General features: G+C 48.2%; 1 protein-coding gene across 5 annotated transcripts in view; it reads right to left on the bottom strand.

Moving 5' to 3' along the window:
- Positions 1 to 25,640, bottom strand: part of LOC135916298 (uncharacterized) — a 160,813-nt gene that overhangs the window by 109,751 nt on the left and 25,422 nt on the right. For 3 of the 5 annotated variants that reach the window (XM_070522794.1, XM_070522792.1, XM_070522796.1), the window contains exons 1-2: positions 17,469 to 17,565; positions 9,625 to 9,782 (exon numbers count right to left, since the gene is read on the bottom strand). Coding sequence is in view for 2 of the 5 variants with exons in the window: in XM_070522796.1 (XP_070378897.1) it covers positions 9,625 to 9,752 (128 nt within the window). In the remaining 3 variants the exon portion in view is untranslated. Of the gene's footprint in view, positions 1 to 9,624; positions 9,783 to 16,277; positions 16,345 to 17,468; positions 17,566 to 25,640 lie in introns of those variants that run through there. The other 2 variants (XM_070522793.1, XM_070522791.1) reach the window with 2 other exon arrangements.

Genomic DNA, 25,640 nt, shown 5'->3' with positions numbered 1-25,640 from the left:
TATCTGCTGACCCTATTCTACGCATACCAGATTTCACTTTACCCTTTGAACTGAATACCGACGCCTCACACTATGGGACAGGTGCAGTCTTGTACCAGAAATGTCCAGAAGCATCCGGCCGAGAAAAGCGACACGTAGTAGGTTACTACAGCTACACCCTCAAGCCACCTGAAGTCAACTACACCACTACTGAAAAGGAAGCTCTTGCAGTCCTCAAAGCAATTCAGTACTTCCGTACGTACCTAGAAGGTGCGAAGTTTACTTTGTTCACCGATCACCAAGCCCTCACTCATCTCTTGAATATGACCCAACCTAAGGGACGTATCGCCAGATGGGTGAACTATTTGCAGCAGTTCGATTTCACCATCTCCCACAGACCTGGACCCCTTTTGACTGATGCAGATGCATTGTCTAGACTGATGATACAGGCCAACAACGAACAATCGGCAGAAATCAATGAAATTAAATTGTGGGAAGGCACTGAACAATTGATTTTTAGGGAAGGTCGCTATCAAGTCCCGCCAACGCTGGTTTCCAGGGTGCTTTATTTGTACCACGATAGCCCAGAATCTGGAGGACACGACGGATTTTGGCGCACCTACAACAAGCTAGTCAATAGATTTACGTGGCCTCACATGAAAGACGACGTCAATCGATACGTTCGTTCATGCCACATTTGTCAAATCAACAAAGTGAAATATAAGCAGCCTACGGACGCCATGATAATACCTTGCCACTCAAACGTGCCTTTTGAAGTTATACACCTGGATTTCGCCGAGCTAAATAAGAAACGAGAAGGAGTCCGAAAAACGCAAGCTTTTCTTCTGGCCATAGATGAATGCACCAGGATGGTCGCGGCACGGGCAGGAAAAGAAGATGCGAATAGTGTCATCGCCCTTCTCGAACGGGATATGTTTAGGACAACCAAGACAATTGTATGTGACAACGGTCCAGCGTTCAAGAGCGAAAAGCTAGCAAGATGGGCTCGAGACCATAATATATCAATCCAGTTCTGTGCGCCATACCATCCCGCAGCGAATGGGCTTGCAGAGCGTGCTATACGAGATGTTAAACAATACATCAGGATGTACGATAGTTTCCCTGGTGGTTGGAAATGCTCTTTAGAAGCAGCTGTAAGACATCACAATCGCTCCTACACCAGCGGCTTGGGATGCAGCCCGCAATTCGCTTCTTCAGGAGAAACCCCTATTCTTCAGGCGGACCGTGAACTTGGGCTGTTAGAAAATCTCCAGATCGTCGAGGAAAGGAAACAGAAATCGCAGGAGGAGAGGTACCGTAAACGAATGAAAAAAAAATTTTGACAAGAGACATTGCTCAGACATTCCAGACATTCAAGTCACCGACCTCATTCTAGTTAGGAAAGGAGTAAGAGAATCCAATGCCAAATTTTATGGTCCTTACTCTGTGACAAAGACGGCCACTCAGAAAGGAATATTGAAGACTGTGTGGTACATTGGCGAACGTGGCTCAGTTGAATGTGCTTCGATTGGAAACGTTTTCAACTATTACCCCAGGAGGGGTTAGCAAAAGAAACCTGGAAGGGTGAAGCGCTATGAGCCTTGGAATAGAAGATGAAGAAGCGCAGGAGTCTGGGTTCAGGAGAAGAGAAGAAGGAAGTGAGAATAAAATGTAGACAAGATGGACGCCAGTTCCACAGCAAGGCTTTACGTTTACTGTGTCCTTTAAGTAGGAACGCTACAACAATTATGATACTTCCTAATAAGACATTTGACCGCGATAGTATACGTGTTTTCATGTCGCGACATATCGGCTGGTGTGGACAATCTGTTTTTTGCGGCACGTCGCCAACGGGGCAGAGTGCCACGACTGCCCCACTAATGTAGAGATCGCGAGAGAGAGCACGTGGGTGACGCGTGGGACCGATTCACAGCAGCCGCTGCCGACACACCTCCCAGACGAGAGAACGCTGCTCTGGCGCCATCTCGTACCCAACGTCGACGCCCTATGCATTTCTTCTCACGCCTTTCGCCGTGACATCCTCCGGTGCTTTCCGCTCCATGGTACTGTTTCACCCTCCTTCTCGACTTTCCTCCGTGGGTCTTTCAACCCCGCTGCGCTCTGAGTACGCTCTTTCATCCTTCGCAGTGCTCGTTCACTCGGTTACGCTGATGCCAACGCGCGCCGCATGAACCGGCGCCTAAAAGCTGCACTCTAAACATCTTAGGATAACAGGTAAGTGCTTTGCTAGTTCAGGCCCGGCTGCCCGCCTGAGGGCCAAACTATACCGGAGCTAATACTCGCCACAAATGGAAGCTTATGCCTGCTGCACCAAAATCTATGAAAGTGTATGTACATCGTTATTGAATGCCAAAATATTCCCCGGTTGACACTCGTACGGAGCGTCCGCCTTCCATAAGCATGGGATTTCAAGATGATGGGAGCATTGACTGGTCAGTTGTCGAGAGAAGCAAGGGAAGCGTAGAGTATACCCACAAAAATATGGATAAGATTAGTAAAACCGGGTGGTTAAATGCATAGGCAACTACAATATGTGGAGATAGAGCTTTTAAAGCGAGTAGCATTCTTTGCCTCTTTCGGTCGTTTTCTTTATTGGTTGGTGATCAAACTCAGCAAGCAAAGCATTCGCTCATTAGGTGATTGCTAGTTTGTTCCTTATTCGTTCGTGCGGCCTTTCATTCGCTGAGTCGCTTGTCGGTGTTTCGGGCTATCCGTTTATATTCTAAATGCTTTTCCAATCTCCCAGGACTATTTTGTCTATGAAGGGAAACATACTAAGTGGAGATAGGCCTGAACTGATACGTTCCAATAGATCTGTCTAAGATGTCGTTAGCTCAAACTAAAAAGGCAGCTCTTTGTCACGGCCTAGTTGCAAAGGCAATTACAGTAGAAATTTAAATCATGATTATCACTTTCATTTACATCATCTGGTGCTGCTGGATGCTTCCTAAGGTTGCAGTGGGTGTCGTCGCAGCTAACAGATTTGATCACGCTTAGAGAAAGTTTCGATGGTCTGCAGGATATTCTTTACTACATTACTCCAGGGCGTGAAACGCACGTGCATAAATTGAACGCTCAATAGTGCAGTTTTTATTAGTTGGTTGAAAGTATGAAAAACGTCCCAGCAATCTCGGACACATTTTAATTCACAATGCGTGAAGCGAGAGATGAGTTGGATACGTTGGAGATGCATGGTGCAACGACTACAATAAATGTGGTAGCGGTGCGCGTATATTCACAGCTTTCGTATAACAAATAAAATATTCACTTGTACGATTCCATCCTCCACTGGTACAGCTATGTTAAATGAAGTCCACGAAAAAAATAGTGACTATTTAAAACTAAGAATATGTGACTAAGAATAAGTGACTATTTAAAACTTAGAATACACGGTCGACTTCATCATAAGGAAGTTCAAGCGTTTTGAGGATACCTAAAGTCTGTGCATAGCTCACGAATTTATGCAACTGCTAACACCACAACAACATCATCGTGCGAAGGCGTACCTGCACCACAGGTACCGCTCACCAAGGAGCATGTCACCAAGATTACCTGACGCGAAATGGATGCCATGTCTCCTGCTTCCACGTGCTGCCGCGTCATTGAGTCTACGTCTACGTCTACGTTTGGCTTATGTAATGCCCCACTGCGTATGAAAGTATTATGCACTTTCTGCTTCGCGACTACAAATGGTCCACATGCCTGTTATCTAGATGGTGTGATCGTTTTTTCACCAGCATTTGAGATCCATCTGAGTCGCCTATTGGCAGTGCTTGAAGTATTCCGACGTGCTGGCCTTCCGCAGAACTGAAGTTGGCTGTCGTGAAATTACTGTATTAGGCCACCGTGTGAGTTCTCGCTGCGTCCAACCTGATCCCGACAAAGCATTGGCCAAAAGAATCGACCCCGCGCGCGGTCATATGCACGGGATACTCCGACGTGGCTGGCTGTTCAGGCATCGCGGCGCTGGGGGAGAAGAGTAGCACGGAGGGTGACAGGTACTACGAGCAAATTCCCTGTGCCGCGTTCGTCCAAAGATGTTCGCAGCTTTGTTGGCTTGTGTTCTTTTTTCCGACGTTCTGTCAAGGACTTCGCAACATTGCCCGTGCGCTAACACAGTTCCTGAAGCAAGAAAGCCCATTTTAATCGAGTCCTCAATGAGCAGCTGCATTCTAAACGCTCACCATATTGCTTACTACTCCCATCTTGGCGCATTTCGACCCCACAGTGCCTACACAGCTACGAGTGGACGCCCGCGGACACGGCCTCGGTGCTATACTCGCACAACAGCAACAAGGCCGAGACCCCGTCATCGCCTACGCGAGTCAACTTCTCTACCCTTGAGAGCCCAAGTTCTCCATTCTCCATTGCTTTAGTTTTCCGTGGTAGAAAGGTTATAAACAGGATCATAACCCTGTTCATAACCTTTATACCACAGTGTGCTATTCCATCTCTCAGCCCCTTTCTTGATTTTGAATTGCTCTAGTTTTGGCGGCCACAAAATTTTGACGGTACTTGTTTGGCCGCACTTTTTCGATCACCGAGGACCACCATGCCCTGTGCTGGCTCTCGTCCCCGGGGAACCAGACTGGACGCCTTTGTCGCAGGGCGCTAAAGCTTTAAGTTTAAGTTAAAGCTTTTAAGTGTAGCATAATGCAACTTGCAGCCGATTGCCTATCACGTCATCCTGTGGACCCTCCCGATTCAACCGCCCATGATTCCGAAATCTGCATTCTCGCCAACTCCGACTTGAGTGATATAGGCAGTCAACAGCTCAGTGATGCAAACGTTCAGTAATCTCCCATCGCCTAAGCTCTAATCCCTCTGACCCATCCCTCCACATATTCCTGCTCTGCAAAAATATTCTCTACCTTCGCTATACCAACTCTCAGAGTCCCGAGCTTTTGCTCGTAGTACCTGCGACCCTCCGTTCTACTCTTCTCACCCAGCGCCGCGATGCCTCAGCCGCCAGCCACGTTGGAGTATACCGTGCATATGACTGCGTGCGGGGTCGATTCTTTTGGCCAATGCTTTACCGTTCTGTGGGCCGGTAGGATTCTGGTTGCGAGTCCTGCCACTGTCGCAAGCGTTTGTCATAGCAGCCTGCTCATGTCTATGGCCACCTCAGGCCACAGACATTCCAACTAGTCTGCCTACCACATCAGCCTTGATCTCGTTGGGCCATTTTCGACTTCTCTTTCGGTGAAGAAGTCAAACTTCAAACATGACGCCGATTGCCTTTCGTGTCATTTCATGAACCCTCCCGATTCCATCGCCCATGATTCCGAAACCTGAATCCTGGCCATTTTCGACTTCACTGATATAGGCAATCCACAGCTCAGTGATGCAAACTTTCACCATCACCGATCGCCTCCGCTCTAATCATTCGTTAACTTGGTGATGAAGCGAACTGGCGCGGGCTCCGTGCTTAAATATCTTTCCCATATAAGTGTCGCAGTTGGTGGTGGCCATTCATTGCGAGGGTGTGGGCGTTACTTTCGTGATCATTGCCCTCTACGCTCCGCCTCATCGTCCTCTTGGGCCCATTCTCGACGAGTTTAACCAGGTGTCCATGCGATATTCTCAGCTTCGTCTTCGGCAGTGATTTTAGCGCCAAGCGCGCGGTTTGGGGGCCTGTCACAGAAGACGAGCGCGGCGCCCAACTATTCAAATTTGTGTGTTGCAATCATCTCCACGTTCTGAACCTTCGCGACTCCCCCGCAATGTTTGAGACGCCCTATTCGCGGTCGTGGATAGATGTCACCCTTGCGTCAGTCTCGCGCGTTGGAAGTGATTATTGATGGTCGTTCTCATTTATAAATAAATCTCTAAATAAATCATTTATATATATATATACTATCAGGACTTTGGCGCTACAGGTTTTCGCCAACTATCCGCCTCTCATTGTGGAGTTGGGCTAACTGGGCGCTGAATGTTCTCTTTTCACGCTCCGTCAAATCACTCATTCCGGCCCTGAGACGTTCCATACGCGCGACATCGCCTGCCCGTTCAACCCGTGGTCCCACCACCCTCGAGAAATCACTTCTGCCGAGGCGGCCCGAACCACATGCCTTTTCTGTTTATCACATTTACTGATATCACATACACACTTATATTTACTGACGGCGCATTTACGAGTACCTTGGCGGGGGTAGCTTTTGTTGTCATCGAACCTCGCGGACGGCTGGCTGCCATGCGTATGTTCCAAGTATTACATGCCTAAAGTGCGTGTAGCGTTGCGATGATTGCCTTCACCGAGGCGCTCGCGTTCCTTACGTCGTTGTCTGTAGGAGCGCCCATTAATATCTACACAGACTGCCTTTCATTGCTGTCCGCGATTTCCCATCTACGCGACACGGACTCCCGCGTGTGGTACTGTAAGCGGGCGCTCACTTTGCTGGCTCGTGAGGGTCACCGAATATGCTGTATCGCGTCCCTGGCCACAGGGGCCTGGTGTGCGATGAGCTAGTGAGCTCCACCGCGTCGTCGTCGGCGACATCGGGCATGCTTCGCACGTCCACTTCCTCCATCAAAACAGTGCGAGCGCGCTTTTACCTTATAGCGCGGAACAAGTGGCATAGTTATTTGGAACGGGAGGGCAGCGACACGCGACTTTACCGCTGAACTTCGAACGTCCTTGCCATCCCTGATTGGTTCCCCCCCAAAACTTCTTGGGCATTTATTTACTGGGCATGGGCATTTCGTTTCTGACTTACACGGGCTCCACCTTCGTGCTTCCAATTTGTGGGCGTGCGGCGCGGCGTGCGGCGCGGCGTGCGACGATGTGTCGCACAACTTCATCTCCTGCCCCGCACGCGCACGTAGTCCAATTCCGTGACGAGGCACGCGTCCAGTCTCTGTCACCCCATTGTTACTGCGCCCTGTTGACTTCTCGACGATCGCGGGCCCTGCTCTTGCAGCTTCCGCAACTCGCAGATCTTTCTGTCGTCCCTTATTCTTCCCTTTCCGCTTCTCCCGATGCCTCCTGATTCCACTCTTTCGCTTGATTTTTACTTTTCTGTTTGCCCCTCATGTTACTTTCGCATGTCTGTTAGTGTCACCTGCACTGTTTTAGCCTACTATTGGCGCGGCTTCACCGTGTTGGCTGAATCTAGCTGCATGCTTCATCTTTTCTTATTTACTTCCTTCTCCTGTCCTTTTCATATCATTTTCCTCCTTTTTCCTGGCCATTCTGTTGTCTCCTCAAGACCACTGGCCGTTAGTCATGATTTATATGTAGCCATGCATGCAGCCCAAGGCGTCGGCTCCACCTGCATGGCCGTCTCTTGTGAGAGCCTCGTGTGACCATTTTGCCTATCTACGCTGGCGTCACCTGCCTACAACTGACTCCCCAGCAGGAACAAGATCCGAAGAGCGCTCCGCAACCACCAGCTGCCAAGATAAAAATAAACTACGCCCATGCTGCGGGTGATTACCGGGGTGGTGGGTGGGCAGCTTCGGGGAGCTGTTTGCTTCTTACACCTATCGATGCACGCTTCTTGACATAGAGACACATTTCGCTACTGTTCTACGCAGTACGACTATCTCTCATGTCTTCTCCTTCTGATTAGCCTCCACGTTTTTTTTTCACAATTGACTTTTCCTCCTATTCCAGTTGGGAGAGCTCACGCATCCCCTTTTCATTTATTTGTATACGGCCTGTCTGTCTGCTGTACCTCTGTGGCGGTGCGGGCTTCCCCATTATATTTTTTTTAGTTGCGTTTTTAGGGGAAAGGAATGGCCGTAGTGAACAAGTAGATCGCCGTAGCTACTGGCTGCGTGACACGATACGCCACGACATGGGCACTGCCGACCAGTTGCCCCACGGACGCTGCTGACTTGGTGCTGCACGACGCCATGCTCCACCACGGCGCTCCATGGCAGCTGGTCAGAGATGGTGGTCGGTCTTTTGTTTCACACGTTGTCGACAATATTCTTCGCTCTTGTTCCACACGTCACAAGCTAACCACCACTTGCCACACGCAGACCAATGGACTTATAGAACGCCTTAACCACACGCTATTCACGTGTGGCTATCCATGTACGTTTCAGCAGATCACCGTGATTGATACAAAAATTGGTCTTATGTGACATTGGCATACAACTCGTCCCGCCACGAAACTACCGGATCTGCCCCTTTTTACCTCTTCTTTGGCCGTCCTCCCCCCCCCCCCCCCCCCCCCCTCACGTCGGCTTTTGAGAAACTACTTCCATCAGCTCTGCACGGTGCTACAGAATACGCTCGCGACGCTATTCCTCATGCTCAAACGGCTCGCAACATCGCACGGGACTGTCTGCCTCACAGCTGACTCAAAAGGGCCGTTACGATAGCCACACAGAACCGTTCACTTCGAGCCAGGCTTCTTGGTGCTTCTTTGGACGCGTTGCCGCAACGTCGGCTTGTCTTCGAAACTCCTTTCCCGCTACTCTGGGCCGTTCAATGTTTTACGCCAGCTCACCGAGGTGACACACCAGATAACTCGTCATTTTCAGTGCTCCCCACTGATGTCCTCCATTTGTCCCGTCCCAAGCCGTACGTTTCAGCCTACTGCTCTTGCTTTGTCTAAGCGCCGAGATGGCGCTCCGACCACGGGGGTTTATGTTACATGCCATTCCCGCATTCTGAAGAAGGTGTTCAACAGGACGACATAAAGCACAATCGAACGAGCTCTTTCGTGGTTTGTGGTTATTCTGCCATATTGGTTGTGGCTCCTCTGTATATATATTGTAAATATAATTTTGCATATACTTTATCTACGTCACAACACCTTTTTCAATACTTTTCGCCACCGGCGGCACGCGATAGAAGATGAAATTGAAACTAAACTACGATATTTCTTCATCCCATGCACAATACACACATTGTACTACTGCACACTGCTTCACATAATGAGCAAGACTTTTCTCGTAAAACATGATCAGTCGCAAAACAAAAATATTGTTTTTACAAGGCATTCAGCAGTGACCCCGTCTTGTTTAGTACTATTGATAGATACAGCACTTGTGTCCTCTCATCAAATTAAATAAGGATACGGTTCTATTACAACGAGCCGTATACAACACTAGCGCATCTCCGCGACGATTTCAACCAGGGAAGGCGTCCTTTTTTAAACTCTATCATCACCACAGATGACGTGCCTGCTTGGTTGCGATGGTTGCCACAGTTACCGATTTGCAACTTGCAATGAGCGCACTACATTACACATGCTTGGCTTGTGTTTTTATCTGATAAGTGATAAGTGATCAAATAATGTTTGTTGTTGTGGCCATAACAACTTGTATGTGAACTTGCATACTAAAGATGAATGTTTTGAAAGCTACCAGATAAAAAGCCTTGAATGTCTCCAAGGACGGAAGCGCACAACACATATCTCTGGGCACGCAAGGGTGTATTCTTTCACTTTGTTTTTGGAATGAATTCCACGACCAAAAAAGCGTTCTCCTATTATATTAAGGAGTCCCACCTTAACGATGTAAATAAATTCAAACAATTAGAAGATAGAGCACTCCTGAATATCACGTATGTGAGAAAGACAGTTAAGGTAAGACACAAATTTCAGGATTGCTTTGCCGTCTACCATCCCCACAGTCCCCCGTTAGACATCAGGATGCGATGTTTCTTACGTTGATCCTTGGCCTGCGTAAGTGACAATGGCTCGTGAAGTGAAGTTTTCATATCTGCCAACCTTTGAGTACTTGACGCACTTCGCCGTTCCTCCAAAATGTGCGTCAGAGTAATAATTTCTGTACATTTGGTACCAGTCGCCGACATCTGGGTAGCACTGCGGAAAACGAAAACAGTCCCAAATTAGGCTGCGACAGCACGGAAACATCACCAAATTCTAAGCAAATCTGTAGTTCTGAATGAGCGTTTAAAAGCGATAAAGAAGAAAACGTGTTAATAAGAACGACCACCTGAGCGAGCTCGTATCGATTCATGTAAAAACGTTTGCGGCGACCAGACAAAGAAGAAAGGAGAACTGTTTGTAGTGTATTCTGTCCCTTCGTCTCCGTCTATCTTTAGCCATAAATTCCAAACATAAAGAAAAGAAGGCAGACACATGTGCGATGTATTTTTAGCGCGCTCTAGTCACGCTGAATTCAGGCTTGTTGATGAATAAATTCATAAAACTTGAACTGCATATCTTATTGAAAAGCCTCAACGCCCTTCAACACTGCGAAGAAGAATCACCAGCAAATCTGTCTATGTGGGCGCCTTAGTGGCGAACTGTACCTCCGCTATGTGTCGGCCCGGTATTGCACTATCTTCGGGACTGGCCTACGTATGGGGAGTGCTTAACGCCTGCTTCACCTCCGCCGCGGGTCGGCCGAGCATTGCATTATCTTTAGAAACGGCCTACGTATGGGGAGTGCCGAACGGCTAGATCACCTCGGCCGCGTGTCGGCCTGGTATTGCAGTATTTTCGGAATCGGCTGACGTATAGGGAGCGTCTGACGCCTGTTTCACCTTCACCGCGGGTCGGCCCAGCATTGCATTATCTTTGGAATCCGCCCGCGCTATGGGGAGTGCTCGAAAATTGCATCACCTCTACCGAGACTCGATCTGGCATTGCAGTCGCTTCGGGATCGTCCCACGTATGGGGAGTGCTTAACGCATGTTTCACCTTCGCCGCGGGTCGGCCTGGCATTCCACTATATTTGAAACCGGCCCCCTTATGGGGAGTGCTTAACATCTCCTTCACCTTCGTCGCGGGTTCGCCCGGGGTTGCACTATGTTGGGTACCAGCCCACGTATGGCCAGTGATTAATGCTTGCTTCCCCTCTGCCGCGTGTTGGCGCTCTTTCGCAGTATCCTTGAAATCGGCCCACGTATAGGGAGTGCCTAAGGCCTGTGCCACCTATCTTTGGAATCAGACCCGTATCATCATCATCATCATCATCATCATCATCATCATCATCATCATAATCATCATCAGCCTGGTTACGCCCACTGCAAAGCAAAGGCCTCTCCTATACTTGTCCAACTACCCCGGTAATGTACAAATTGCAGCCATGTTGTCCCTGCAAATTTCTTAATCTCATCCGCCCAGCTAACTTTCTGCCGCCCCCTGCTACGCTTCCCTTCCCAGTCCGTAATCTTTATTGACCACCAGTTATCTTCCCTCCTCATTAAATGTCCTGGCCATGCCCATTTCTTTTTCTTGATTTCAACTAAGATGTCATTAACTCACGTTTGTTCCCTCACCCAATCAGCTCTCTTCTTATCCTCCTGAACGTTACACCCATCATTCTTCTTTCCATAGCTCGTTGCGTCGTCCTCAATTTAAGTAGAACCCTTTTCGTGAGCCTCCTGATTTCTGCCCCATAGGTGAGCACTGGTAAGACATAGCTGTTATACGCCTATCTATTGAGGAGTAATGGCAACCTGCTGTTCATGATCTGAGAATGCCTGCCAAATGCACGCCAGCCCTTTCTTTTCCTTCTTATTATTTCATTCTCAAGATCAGGATCCGCGGTCACTACCTGCCCTATGTAGATGCATTTCCTTACAACTTCCAGTGCCTCGCTACCTATCGTAAACTGCTGTTCTCTTCCGAGACTGTTAAACATTAGTTTTATGCAGATAAATTTTTAGACCCACCATTCTGCTTTGGCTCTCCAGGTCATTGAGCATGCAATGCAGTTTGTCCCCTTAGTTACTAAGCAAGGCAATATCATCAGTGAATCGCAAATTACTAAGGAAATCTCCATTAAATCTTATGCCCAATTCTTCCAGATCCGGGTCTCTGAGTACCTCCTGTAACCACGCCGTGAATAGCATTGGAGAGATTGTATCTCCCTGCCTGACGCCTTTCTGCCGTATGGGGAGTGCCTAATGCCTGCGTCACCTCTGCCGCATGTTGGACCGCTTTTGTAGTATCTTTGGTATCGGTCCACGTATAGGGAGTGCTTAACGCCTGCTTCACCTCCATCGCGGGTCGGCCCGGCGTTGCACTATCTTCGGTATCAGCCCACATATGGGGAGTACTTAATGCCTGCCTAATCTCCGCCGCAGGTCGGCCCGGCATTGCACTATCTTTGGAATCGGCCGCCCTATGGGGAGTGCTTAACGCCTGCTTCACCTCTGCGCGCGTGTCGGCCTGGTATTGTAGTGTTTTCGGAATCGGCCGACATAGGGGGAGCACTTGACGCCTGCTTCATCTTCACCGGTGGTCGGCCCGGCATTGCACTATCTTTGGAATCAGCCCACGTATGGGGAGGGCTCAACAACTTCGTCACCTCTACCAGGACTTTACCCGGCATTGCACACTTTTAGGGATCGGCTCACGTATGGGGTGTGCTTAACGTCTGCTTCACCTCCGCCACTGGTCGGTTCGGCATTCCACTATCTTTGGAACTGGAACCGTATGGGGAGTGCTTAACGCCTGCTTTACCTCCGCTGCGAGTCGGCCCGGCATTGCACTCTTTGGAATCGGCGCCGTATGGGGAGTGCTTACTGCCTGCATCACCTCTGCCACATGTTGACCCGCTTTTGCAGTATCTTTGGAATCGGCGCACATATAGGTAGTGTTTAAGGCCTGCGCCACTTCTGCCGCGGGTCGGGCCAGTATTGCACTAGCTTTGGCATCGGCCCACGTATAGGGAGTGCCTAAGGCATGCGTCACCTCCACCGCGGGTCGCGCCGGTATCGCACTAGCTTTGGCATTCGCCGACGTATTGGGAGCGCTTAACGTCTGCTTCACCTCCGTCGCGGGTCGGCCCGGCGCTGAAATATCTTCGGTATTAGCCCACGCATGGGGATTGCTTAATGCCTGCCTTACCTCCGGAGTGGGTCGGCCCAGCATTTCACTACCTTTGGAATCAGCCCCCGTATGGGGAGTGCCTAACACCTGCTTCACCTCTGCCGCGTGTCGGCCCAGTATTGTAATATCTTGGGAATAGACCCAGCTATATGGAGTGCATAACGTCTGCTTCACCTCCATCGCGGGTCGGCCCGGCATTGCACTATCTTTGGAATCGGCTTACATATAGGGAGTGCTTAAGGCATGTGTCACCTCTGCCGCGGGTCAGGCCGGTATTGCACTAGCTTCGGCATCGAGCCGCGTATGGGGAGTGCTTAACGCCTGCTTCACCTCCGTCGCGGGTCGGCCCGGCGGTGCATTATCTACGGGATCAGCCTACGTATGGGGAGTGCTTAATGCCTGCCTCACTTCCACAGCAGGTCGGCCCTACATTGCACTATCTTCAGGATCGTTCCACGTATGGGCAGTGCTTAACGCCTGCTTCACCTCTGCCGCTGGTCGGCCCGGTGTTGCACTATCTTCGTGATCGGCCCACGTATGGGTTGTGCTTAACGCTTGCCTCACCTCCACCGCGGCTTGGCCGGGCATTGCACTATGTGTGGAATGAGCCCACGGAATTACGTTTTTTTTTTCTATATTAGGGCGGCGTACTTGACGGCATGATTACAGGTTGCGTCTGACGTGGACGGCGGAGGAGAAGTCTAGAGTTTTGTGTCGTCAGGCGGACACGATTCTGGGAGAAGTAGCCCTTAACAACTTCGGTGTGAAAACATTAAAAGAGCTTTTCGGCTGTTAGCGTGTTCTACAGGAGCGGAGGCGAAATGGAAAGGAAGCGCAATGATTTTCGCTTTGTGTAACGAAGCCCTATGTGGGGCGCCTGTTGCGCATTTGCAGTTTATTTTAGAAGCATCGGCTGCTGTATTTCACCAGCCTTCGAATATCTATAGTCATATGTACATGTTGGATGCCCTAGCTTTCTTACAACCAAGGGAATGTATTCCACGAGAATAGCCTGTACTTCAGTTTTGGCGAATTTGACGACTAGTGCCTCACGCGTCGGCGTCGACTGGTCAAAGCCTTCGTAGAAATGTGTGAACAAAAGACATCGTGACTGGAACTGCACCCAGAATGCCGTCGCTCGTAGACTTCTATGCATCACGCGACCGTCATGCAACAACATCTCACAAAAGTGAAAGCATCCCGAAAAGTGATCATGCGGGAATACCGCATCCGACACGTGACAGCACCCGGTGCCAGCCACTCCTTCAGAGGAAACGTCAGCTTGGTTGCCACCACTTGGCAGGCAAAAGGGAGCTCACGTGCCTCAGCTTCGAAAGTCAGCCTTTACTGGTCGCCATTATCATCATCAGCAGCAGCAGCCTGGCAATGCCACTGGAGGGCAAAAGCCTCTGCCCTACTCCAACTACCCCGGTCATGTGCTAATTGTGGCCATGTTGTCCCTGAAAGTTATCGTATAAAGGAAACTAAGCATTGATAATTTGATATGCGGGTTTAATTTATTATACATTTGTTTTGCTTCAAAAAATAAAATGGAACAACAGCAATATTGCTGACGGCAATAGCTGAACCAACGTCTACTGCATGGCACCCTCTTTACGCTATCAGAAAAAAAAAAGACAGTGACGGCTCTCAATCTAAACTTCATGGCATTTATGTGCAGGCACGGCCAATTATAGTGAGAACATGAGGCAGCCCGTGGCAGCACTACGCAGAGCGCTGCCACCGACGCCTCGCTAATTCTTGCGTCGCAGACGCAATCGAAGGAATAGGCGGAAGGCCCAGCGCGCCGTCTGCTACGGTTGCTGCTCGTCGCTACTTTAGTCGCACGCGCGTTCGTATCTATACTCCATTTCAAAAATCAAGTACAAGGCTGTGGAAGCTACGCAAGAAGTTCGATGACGAAAGGCCGTCACTTCGCGAGTTCCATCCACGCTTCGTTGCGAGCTAACGGCGTTTTCTTGTGCAAGCGTGCGCGTGAGCCTGCCGTGACGGGCTGCCAATAAAAAAAAACAGCCGAAAAGTAAAGCAAAGAAAAACAAATTGGTATAAAAGAACGCATTAGTAGGCGTACAGCACAGTTAGCTTGTTCCTAAAGATCCATATTTTTTTTTTCATCGAGTGCTGAGCCTCATCAAGTGCTGACTATAAAGAAGAGTCGCACAATTGAGATCAAGAACATCGAACTCTTGCCAAGCGCGGACGCAGCCACTGCAAGGATCTCTAGCCTCCACAGCGTTGCACTTATTGTCTGGAACGGAATATATATCTATAAGTTGTGCGCACTAGCGGCTAATAGCAGTCATGCAAGTGCTGCAAAGAACAAAATGTGTGCAGGCTCATTTATTATGTTGCATGCAGGCGCACAGCATTTGGAATTGGAATGTTGTTTCCAGAGAGTTTTCGTTTACTAAGAATCGTCCTAAACTTTACTATTGCTTGGCAAAAAATAATGATGTTTTACATATTCCGCGCTTTCAGCTTAATCGAAGCGGAAACTATCCCTTTCGAAGGACTATTGCTGGCACCGTGGGTACTCTACTTGTACGACAATGAGTGGTGCCATCCAACTACGCGAACAGCTGTGGTACAAACAGATGGGTGGGTATCCTTTGCTGACCACTTCCGATGATATTTTCACTCTATAGTGCACACCCGTGTGCTTAGATATAGGTGCACGTTAAAGAACCCCAGGTGGTCAAAATTTCCGGAGTCCTCCACTACGGCGTGCCTCATAATCAGAAAGTGGTTTTGGCACGTAAAACCCCAAATATTATTATTACTCTATAGTGCGATCTTGCGTGACTCGGCACAAAACGCGGCCGCGTTTAGGCTGAAATTGTTTCTGGCGCTGTGCCAAGTTAGATGTCGCCACACAGTAAAAAATGCGCCATCAGCCGTATGTACTACAACCAGTCCCAACGTTTCTGAGTGATCACTCGAGAATACCGCCCCTGTAGGAAGGTATATGCACTTTGTATTCTTTGTGTCCATGATGCAGTTAAAGATGGTTTGCGTTGCCATCAACGGTAATCGTGCCATAACCCAGCGTGGAAAAGAACAGTGAGGCATTCCAGAAGCTGCCCACGCAGCTTGTGCGTTCCACGCCAAAGACAGCAACTGTCTAATACTTGGTAGCATCACCATCGGGAATAGCCGCGCAGAATTCGTGCTCTGTGCCTCTAGCTATTGCTCAGCGACTTTACATAGAAATGTAGTTGCACAGAAACGTGGCATTTCATTATAAAGGGTTACGTAGGACAGTACAATATCAAAAGTTGGGACCGTTAAAATTGCGCCAGTGTGTCTTTCAGTATCTGCCATAAACCCACTGACGCTGCGAAGAGTTGGTGTGCTCTGGCTGTTCTTTATTCTCGGCAACGTAGATGTACTTGCGCTATCACCTCAAGAAGAATGAAGCCACATACGCGACCTGACTTCTAGGCTTGGTCCACATGACCGGACGGAGTGTGAATTTAGTCCAAGGATGATTACCGCGAAGCGGTCAAGCTGCAACAAATGACACTTTAGCGCCTCGTCTCCTGTGTTTTGGAGTGTGGCGTGGCTCGGAAGGCGCTGGGCTCCGTCATGCTCATCTGTTGGCTGGATCGGCAATCCGTCCTGTCGTGTGAATCATTCTTTAGTGACAAAACTTCGTTGCTGTTTACAACATGGCAATGCGAACTTCGAAGTAGTGCGAGTGGCAGCCGTGTAGGAACTGTAGCAGACGACGCAGGCGGGCCCTCCGCCGATCGCTGCGATTACGCCTGCGCAGAAACACCTTACGAGGTTTCGTTGGTCGCGCTCGGCAGGGGACTACCACGGGCTTTCGCGTTCTGGCTAGCAGTGGCCGCACCTGTACATCACTTTGCATTGAAGCTGTTCTGGCGTTGGCTATCGTCACTCGAGGTAACAAACCTACCTGATTGGCATCATATACTAGCTAGCTTTGAAATATTGCATTTACTGTTCAGAAGTGCTAGGTATCACTATGTATCATTTTTTATGGAAACAGATAAGCAGCATTACCATTATAAAAGTCAAACTACAACTTATTTCGCATTCAATGTGGGGTGGCTGTCCCATGGGTTATAAATTTTCCTTTTTATGCGGCGGTAAAAAGTATGTCACCCAGTCTTACTAAACAAGTAATCCAGGTGCATTCAGTTACTTTAAATAAGGATAAAAAAATATGCAGTGGGAATCGATGTTAGAAAAGCTTTCTATTCTGTTTCGATTCATTGAAGATAATTAGTGATGATACACTGTAAACAAAAGTGAGCCGACATTGGGGTTTTTGCGGCTCATGAGCTTTGAAGACTACCTTGCACCAGAAAATTACTCTGGCATGAGGCAGTAAAATGCGTTACATTACATCGTTTTACTACCATCTCTGAGAAACGTAGTAAAAGGATGTCATGAGCCGGCTTTACGACGTACAGAGTTTTAGATCACGTGACCAAAAACCATCTATTGAGAGTTTAAAACCACGTCATCTGGAACCAACCTGAAGATCACGTGATTAAATACTACCACTTTACTCCCCAAGGTTGCAAGCTCCGCCCAATCCAGTTAAGCCTACGCTCGGCGACAGGCACGGCCGCGGCAGGAATGGCAAAGATCGATGCCGTGGCGGTGCATTCACCAGCGGAACGGCAGAGCGTTGGAAACTTGGAACGTACGTACGTCGCGTAAGAGGTGTCTCAAGTGGACGCGGCTTCCTGCCGGCGCGCCGCCCGTTGCATGACCGACGAGCCAATCGACTGCATTGCGTCAGTGCGAACTCATCGAAAAATAATGTTCCGATTCCGCTCTGCACGGTGAACCGGCGCGGCAATGCTCGCATTCAGCGACAAAAATCGCCTCAAGAATCGTTCCTGAACCGATCCTCTCTACGGCAGGTAAATATCTTGCCGTTCGCGAGGGATACCGCCATCGGCCGGAAGCCTACAAACGGCGAGTTGTCGCGTCTGCTGCTCCGGCCGGAAGCAAGCGTGTCGGTCAAAGTTCATTGCCAAGCACAAGCCCACTTTTTCATGCTTCTACGAGCGAGAAAACGACTGTCTCTTGTCCACTTTGAAGCTGTGAACGGAATCGTCACGACCCACTGTATCACAAAATAAACAAAACGTTGGTTAGTTGCAGTGACAGTCAATGGAAAGCCTCACGCACTAGAGATAGATGCGATCATGTCGAGCGGTCTCACCAGTTCAAGGTGAGGGCACATAATCTCGCAAACATGACAGCTAGCGCGCGTGTATACGAGCGGTGATCCTGAATTTGTGCTCAGTAGGCGTCAAAGAAGCCCGTAGGCCATCCACCATTGCAAGCAGACGGAGTTGCACAGACGGCGCGCTGATGGGCTCGTGTTCGCCAACTACAGCGGGAGACACACGGTCCGATTCGGTGTCCGATCCGGCGTCCGACGCGCATGAACGGCAGCCGGAATTGAGGTGTTTTGCCGTGCCGAAGCGCCGGATCGGACGTCCGGCGTGCGACAAACCGGGCTAATTTTCATCGTCCGATGTGTCCGACAACCGCACTCTCCGCACCGTCGTTTGGCCGCAGAATGTGACGTTCTCTGACGTTCCCTCCACGGAGACGGCGATGGCAGGCCGGTTTCTCACCGTCTTTTTTTTTTCCTTGCCTGCTGCAGTTTGTTGCCGACACGAAATAGTTACCAGTTCAATAAAATTATCTCAAACATGTGCTTATTATGCAAAACAGCGCCTAGTACACTAGCACTAAGCTACCGTCGAAATCGGGAGCCGCGACGCGAGGGCCTTACCGCGGACAAACAGCACACACCGATCTATATTGCACCGACCGTCCGAGCGAGGCTGCTCGCTTCGCTTGCACGTTTGCCCTTCGCAACGACTGCGTCGAGTAAACCAATTGTATTTGATTACGGGCTACCTAAGTGCACAGCGTTAATTGTTTTGGCAAAAATAGGCGCTCTTCATCGAGCTCGGGCTGAATCAAGCGCCGTCGGCCGCAGCGTCCGCCTAGCTATGCCTGCCGGCCGTATCGCTGGCTGTTACCGGAGCCGTCAATGGACAACGCGCCGTCGTGAAGTGTTCTGTCACTTGCAGGGGCATAATTTTATTGACAGTGTTCGCGCAAAGCGAAGCAGTGTTGTGCAGAGTTTTTATATTGCGTTTCTCCGTGAATCTGAACTCAAGCTGGGGGAGGGGTGAGGGGGGGCTGGATCTGGGCGGAGTTTACGCGCCTCTCGACCGTTCGGATACACGCACGTTGGATCGGACGCCGAATCGTACCGTGTGTTAAAGCTCGCTCATGGTTCGGCGTTAGTCCCTGTATATTCTTTATAAATAAGGAAACCTACCTAGGCACTGTAAACCCAACAATTGGGGCCTAAATGCCTGCCCTCCTCCCAGCTACAGTTTCGTTTGAGCGACAGTCTGATTTCGAAGGCCGTGCTTTTGCAAACTGCATGCGACTTAAGCGGTTGCGAATCTTGAAGGCGACATCCGCATCGTTTGTTTTATATATACAGTGCATTTTCTTCAACTTCGTATAAAAAAGTGCATATTTATACAAAGTTAACACTTTTGGACCCAAGAAATTTGTTAAAGTGTCCCTACCGATTGTCAGGAAAAAACACGTAATTTTCTCATTTACGACATATTTTTCTAAAAACCGCAGAGTGGCGTCACTGCAGTATTTGTTTGGTCGACATACCACGTTGGTTGTCGTGAATGCACTTGCAGTAAGGCGGTATTTGAGTTATATTTTAGAAGTGCCTAGACAAAATGTGCTCCTTGTCGTGTGCAGTAATCATCGCAAACCCTCCGGACTCGTGTAACGCCGTTAGTTCGCCGTGTGTTTCGTGCGATCTACCAGTGTCGACAGTGAGTGTCTTGCTACAGCGCCCGTCCGAGCTGCCTTTGTTCTGCCGAGCTGCCTGCCCGCGCTCCCGTGAAGAGTCTGGTACTGGAGCTTCGAATCGTAGTATATGGAAAGCTGTTGAAGGTTGTGCTTTTGTGGAACTTGAGTTCATCGGAAGTTCTACAGTGCTTGCGCCAGAAAGACGTCGGTGCCTCGGTACCCATTGAGACGAAGGAGCGTTGGCCAAGTCTTTTTGAAAGGTAAGCAAGTTTGGCCCTTGCGCGCATTCTTGAACTTATGATTTACGTAATGAATGTTGTGTAACTAGCTAGAGCAAAGCGCTTTCTGATCGTAGGTTGACCGTCTTGCTGTGCACATTTAGCAAGCAATTTAACGAAGGCTTCCTCTGATGTTACAGCGTACTTGCATTCTGCTGTAAAATATATGCTACCCGCCTTGATTGCTATGCCTGAATGGGCACACAATTATGAAAACACTGAAAGTTGCTGTTCGTTCGGTAGTTTTCTGGCAAGAAGTTATTCGTAATATATGCATTCCCGCAAGTACAGTACACGTGTAATGTATCCGTCGATGAATCATGGGCTTCGCGCGTTGGCACACGATTCCTATGTTTGACGCTTAAGCGGATAGGAGCTTGTATGAAGATTTTTGTATGTATACAATTTGGTTTGGAGGACCACGTCGCGAGAACCTGTGTATTGTTTATGTTCTTGAGTGTCTTCGCGTATTTGTCTTCTATGTTGCAAACCCGACAGAGGCCGATATTACAGTAACGAATTTATTTTTAATCGAGGCATTTCAGACACCGGCCTTTAAGAAAGACATAGACCAACCAATTCTTACGAACGGGATGCCAGCTCTTGCAATCGTAGGTTATACAGCAGTGCGTAATAAAGTAAGGACTGCGATTTTGTAGCGATACTTACCCCTCGATTCTATACCACCCTTGTCGCCCACCACAAACGGCCGGCTGTTCCAGTATGTAGCACGGGCCGGGGCGGCAGTCAGACCACTAACGAATAACGAAAAGGAATAGCATCGCTACAAAATCGCGATCTAGCTTTCAGAATGCTTTTCATGTGCTCAATATTTTTGTTCAATCCAATGCGCCACGTTTTACTGCATATATGAGTTTTGTTTTTGATTGTCCTGGTAGCCTGTTGTTGCTGATTTCGTTCCTTCCTGAAACTTTACTTGTTACAAAATATCAGTGTGACCTCCTTACATATAACAAAGAGACATTTGTGCAACCAGGCGCAAATTCATGCAGCTCGCTGTGTGAGGCTCTCTTTGCAATTCCACATGACATTGGTAAATCACAAATTCCCAGGTTCACAGCACAATAAATAAACATTTCTTACATTTGAAGGCTATGCGGATTCTGGAGGCATCCCTATATCGAGCAAGAACCTGCTGCACTGCTGGAAGCTGGACAGCACGACAATAAAACACGTGATCTGTGTGCTTTCTCAAAGGTGCGTACAAAACTGGCGCTGCCTTTCGAGTTGTAGGATACATTTGTGTTATATGCAATCATTTTACTGTATTGCCATTTTCAGGATTTCTAGTGGCTGATCACGAATTTTATGTTTTGGTGGAGTGCCCTCAGTTTAATGAATTTACCTAAAGTAGCCTCCTCTGAGTTAAATATAATTGGGCACTTGAGTAATTATGCCTTATATACTCCATTTAGACTATATTAATCTAGCCAAAATGCCTTTTTAAGAACCATGAATTCAGGTTTCGTGCCTTGAATAATGTGCTCTAGAGTGTCTAGAAAAATGCGTTGTACCACCTAAAGACATGGTTTACGCAAAAGTGCCTTAAGCAATGCTTTCGCACAAAAGTTGTATCATCAAGAGTTTCAGAGAAACCTGTGTGGTCGGTATGAAACATGACAAAGACAGACATAGACCAACCAAATACAACATTAAAAGCAATACATTTTGGCTTCCATATGGAAGCCTTGTTCACAATAAGGCTAAAAAAAGTGAAAGTGCATATTTAATTACGTTTTAGCATAAGATGGGCATGGGCTCCTTGGTTTCAGATAAAAGTGTGTCCTGTTGATTGCATCTCTAGGGAATCCGGGTACAGGCATGGCTTCCAATTTCTTTCCTGGCCGATTATGCTAGACACTATCCAGTCACTATTGTGTTTAGTCATTGCTGCATGCTCTGCCAAAGCATTTGATGCCACTCTTTTCTCATCCACATCATTCTGATGTTGGCGTAGCCATTGCTTAAAGTTGCCCATTGCTCTAATGTAGATAGTATTCATATACACATGTTATGTTTCAAAGGTCAGAATTCATGTCAGTAAAATTTTTATACGGTTTGTTACTGGGATGGCTACCTCGTTGGTTTAACATGGCTTGTCACTGGGATTGCTCTCTTGTTTGTTTAGCTACTTGTCGGGTTCTTATGGATTTGATTTTGTGCACAATGAGATGTTACACACACACACCTTGCATATACATGAAAAAAAGGTTTACAACAGAGATAACATATATGCATGGGCATATATATGTGTCAATAAAATACTCGAGCCTCATTTCTGCCTACAGAAAAAGGAGTTATTTCTCCTCGAGGGCATGACTGCTTGCAATAATGAACCTCCAAGAAAAGGTTTTCTCTAATCCGTATTTTTTGATATCTAAATGCTTATGTGGCATATACAAACTGCTTGCATCAATTTCTCATTGGGTTGAGTGGTCTAAATTTTAAATTTGAGTAATAATTGCAATAAATAACTCATTTCACCTGTCTTCTAATGACTATAAAATTCTATGCTTCTACCTTGCCAAACCTTTTATGAAATTAGTTTGATGAGGCCCAATATACAGGGCTTTCTAAATTGAAGGTATCAGTACCTCTTAAAGACTGCGCTAACTAAGAAAATGCTGCTTGTGTATGTGGTTTATTCATTTCTCAGACAAAAGCTTTACACACAACTGCAGTCAGTAAATCGAAAACAATTGCATCTTGTTCAGTAGTTCTCGAGCACTTCTGCGTCACTATAGTCGGATACAAATTTAGAAAAAAGGGGAGGTCCCGCCCAGATGAATGAAGCGCGACGTCCGATTGCCTCCGCGACTAAAATAATCCCGCTCAAAAAATCGTGCTTAGGAAACGCGCAATTCTCAGTATAAATAAAGACTTTGATGACTGGTTTAGCAGAGCTCTCATGTGCTACAGCACATGCCAGATCGCGACAGAAAAATAACCCCGTGCCTTCCACAACGCTGCCCGTCGTCTGCTCTTTAGCTTCATTGCAAGTGGCAAAAGTAGAAAGAGCAACTCTGCATGGCATTTGTGCTTGTTTACATGTACACGGCACATTTAATACTCCTGTTTCGAGCTTCAAATGAATCAGTTGCTACTGAACAAGCACTTATAAAAAACAATGCATTTATCGCAAACATTACAAACCCAAGATGCTCAGTGTCAGCGAAAGCACCGGTTTAAAGGTAAGGAGGGAGGTCAAAGCTTCGCATATTTCGGGTGGCAAACTATCGACGCCCTCGCGAAAACGCCCACAAAATGTGGAGAAAAGAAGAAGCAGCACGAAGTAGGACACGTGTGCGCTGAGGTCGTGTGCACGATTTCTTTCACCACAACGAGATACCGATGATCGAAAAGATCACTAACGAGTTCTCGAAGCGTATATTGTGTTATGTTTGTGCCCTGGGATTTGCCTGACGGAAGGCCAGTGCTATGGTTTGTCGACTGTGGAGGCAGCATTCATCCCCGCATGGTGCCTGCCTGCTTCGGACACGACTACGTGCACGGCTCGAGTTTCCTCGCGGCTGCACGGCGTCCACGACGGAAGCAGCCACCGGATCATGGACTGCTATTCGGCCCCTCCCCGTCTCGGCAGCAATGCAACCCCCCCCCCCCTCGTTAGTCCGACGGCGCCCGCACCACAGACGACTCCCTCTGTGCTTGGGACAGTTTCCAAAGGAGGGCTGTGTTTCGACCCGGTGCCTTGCAGTTGGTTCCCTTTGTCCTATGCGGGCCATAAAACTTGCCCGGCGCACCATTCTGACCGACCGCCGAATCGTCCTGACGCCGCAGCGCGGTTCAAGGAAGCGCCGGCCACCGAGAGCGGCGTTAGGACCCCGGAGGCTGCCCGGACCCTCTCTCTCACGACCTTGTTTCGTCCTTGGGGACTGTCTGGGGGATCTTTGGACTGAGGGCTGTTATTTAAGCAGCTTGCAGCTGCTCTGTTGGTCTCTGTCCTGATAACGACGACAACATGTAAACATTGTATAAAGAATTATTCGCAGAGAAAACTCTCCTTGTCTCTGACTCTGCGTGAAGCGAGGTCCAGACCTCCTGCCAGCCACACATACCTCGGCAAACGCAACAATGGATCTCCCATCACTGAAGCAGTGTACTGTGCGTCAAGCACAGTAGCCAAGCATTCTCCCGTGACCTCTCAAATAAATAAGCGGTTCATTTGATGACATAATCCTTCTAATGGAAGCCCAATTCCGAAAAAGCAACGTCCTGCACAGATCATGCTCAATATAAGCGTTGGCATGGAAACGTGCTGAAATGCCGGAAAATCTGAATGCAAATGCAGTTATTAACTCTGTATAACTATGTGGGGCCCGAAATGCTCATTCGGGCAGTAGTCGGGCATTCGCACGAAAAAGCAGTAGTCAACGTGAATGAAATTGACAGCCACTCTTAGCAACCTGCACGCCAAAGCACATTGTGCTTTGCGTGCTGTTGTGCTGCCCCTACTGTTTTTTCCAGCCCGTTGAGATGAATGATGCCAACGTCAGAAGGCCCAAAATACTCTATTGGGCAGCAACCTATGAGCATGACGGGCCCTGTGATGAAATAACAGTGATCAGGGCACGCTTCAAAGGCACCTTTAGCAGTATGCACGTCAAAGCCCAGTCAAGCCGTCACCACTGTTGGTGAAACGGCAGCAATCAATGCGAGAATGACAGCCACTGTTGGCAGCTTGCATGCAAACACACATTCATGTGGTGGCATTGTTTATTTTGGTTACCTGGCCTAGGCAAGTAATGCGAATAAGAGAACAATTATCAAACATCATTAGCTTAGTTAGGCTCAATATACTCAGTCGGGTAGCTATTAATAGCAGTAGTCGAGGGCACGCTTGAAAGGCACCATTAGCAGTCTGCACATCAAAGCGCAGTCAAGCCGTCGCCACTGTTGGTGAAATGGCAGCAATCAATGCGAGAATGACAGCCATTGTTGGCAGGTTGCATGCAAACACACATTCATGTGGTGGCATTGTTTATTTTGGTTACCTGGCCCAGGCAAGCAATGCGAATAAGAGAACTATTATCAAACATCATTAGCTTAGTTAGGCCCAATATACCCAGGCGGGTAGCCATTAATAGCAGTAGTCAAAGGCACGCTTGAAAGGCACCATTAGCAGTCTGCACGTCAAATCACAGTCATACCGCAGCCATTGTTGTATTTGTTTATCTGACCGGGCAAGTAACACCAATGTAAGCACAATTATTCACCTTGAATAGCTCTGCTAGCATTGTGCTAAAAATGCTGAGTGAAGTTGAATGTGTTTTATTGAGGGAATTATTTAATTTACAAGCCATCGGCATGTCGATCAACGGCCAGGTTCAGACAGTGTCATTTGTGAAGTAATAAATGGTGAAAGTTGCAAAAGCTCTCAGTGCACTGCTTTGCTGGGCTCCATTCACTGAAGAATGTCTTTGCAACGGCGAAAGCGTCAGACAGAAATCACACCCCACTGCACATTGTTATTCGTGCTGAAAATTTTTGCCATCATATGTGATAGGCAGCGAAACCGTTTGTTTACTAAGACTGAATGCATGAAAAATGCAACAGCATAGCAAGGTGTTTCACAATATGCAGCCTTTCATGTGCACTTCTGGCTAGCTGCCACATGCACTGACGCATAGACAAGAACAGAGGTAAGAGGCAAAGTTACTGTGCAACCCACATGACGCCTTTAAGAAAATGT

This window comes from Dermacentor albipictus, chromosome 8 (assembly GCF_038994185.2).
Source record: "Dermacentor albipictus isolate Rhodes 1998 colony chromosome 8, USDA_Dalb.pri_finalv2, whole genome shotgun sequence".
Taxonomy (NCBI): Eukaryota; Metazoa; Arthropoda; class Arachnida; order Ixodida; family Ixodidae; genus Dermacentor; species Dermacentor albipictus.
This window is presented reverse-complemented; position numbering and strand designations above follow the sequence as displayed.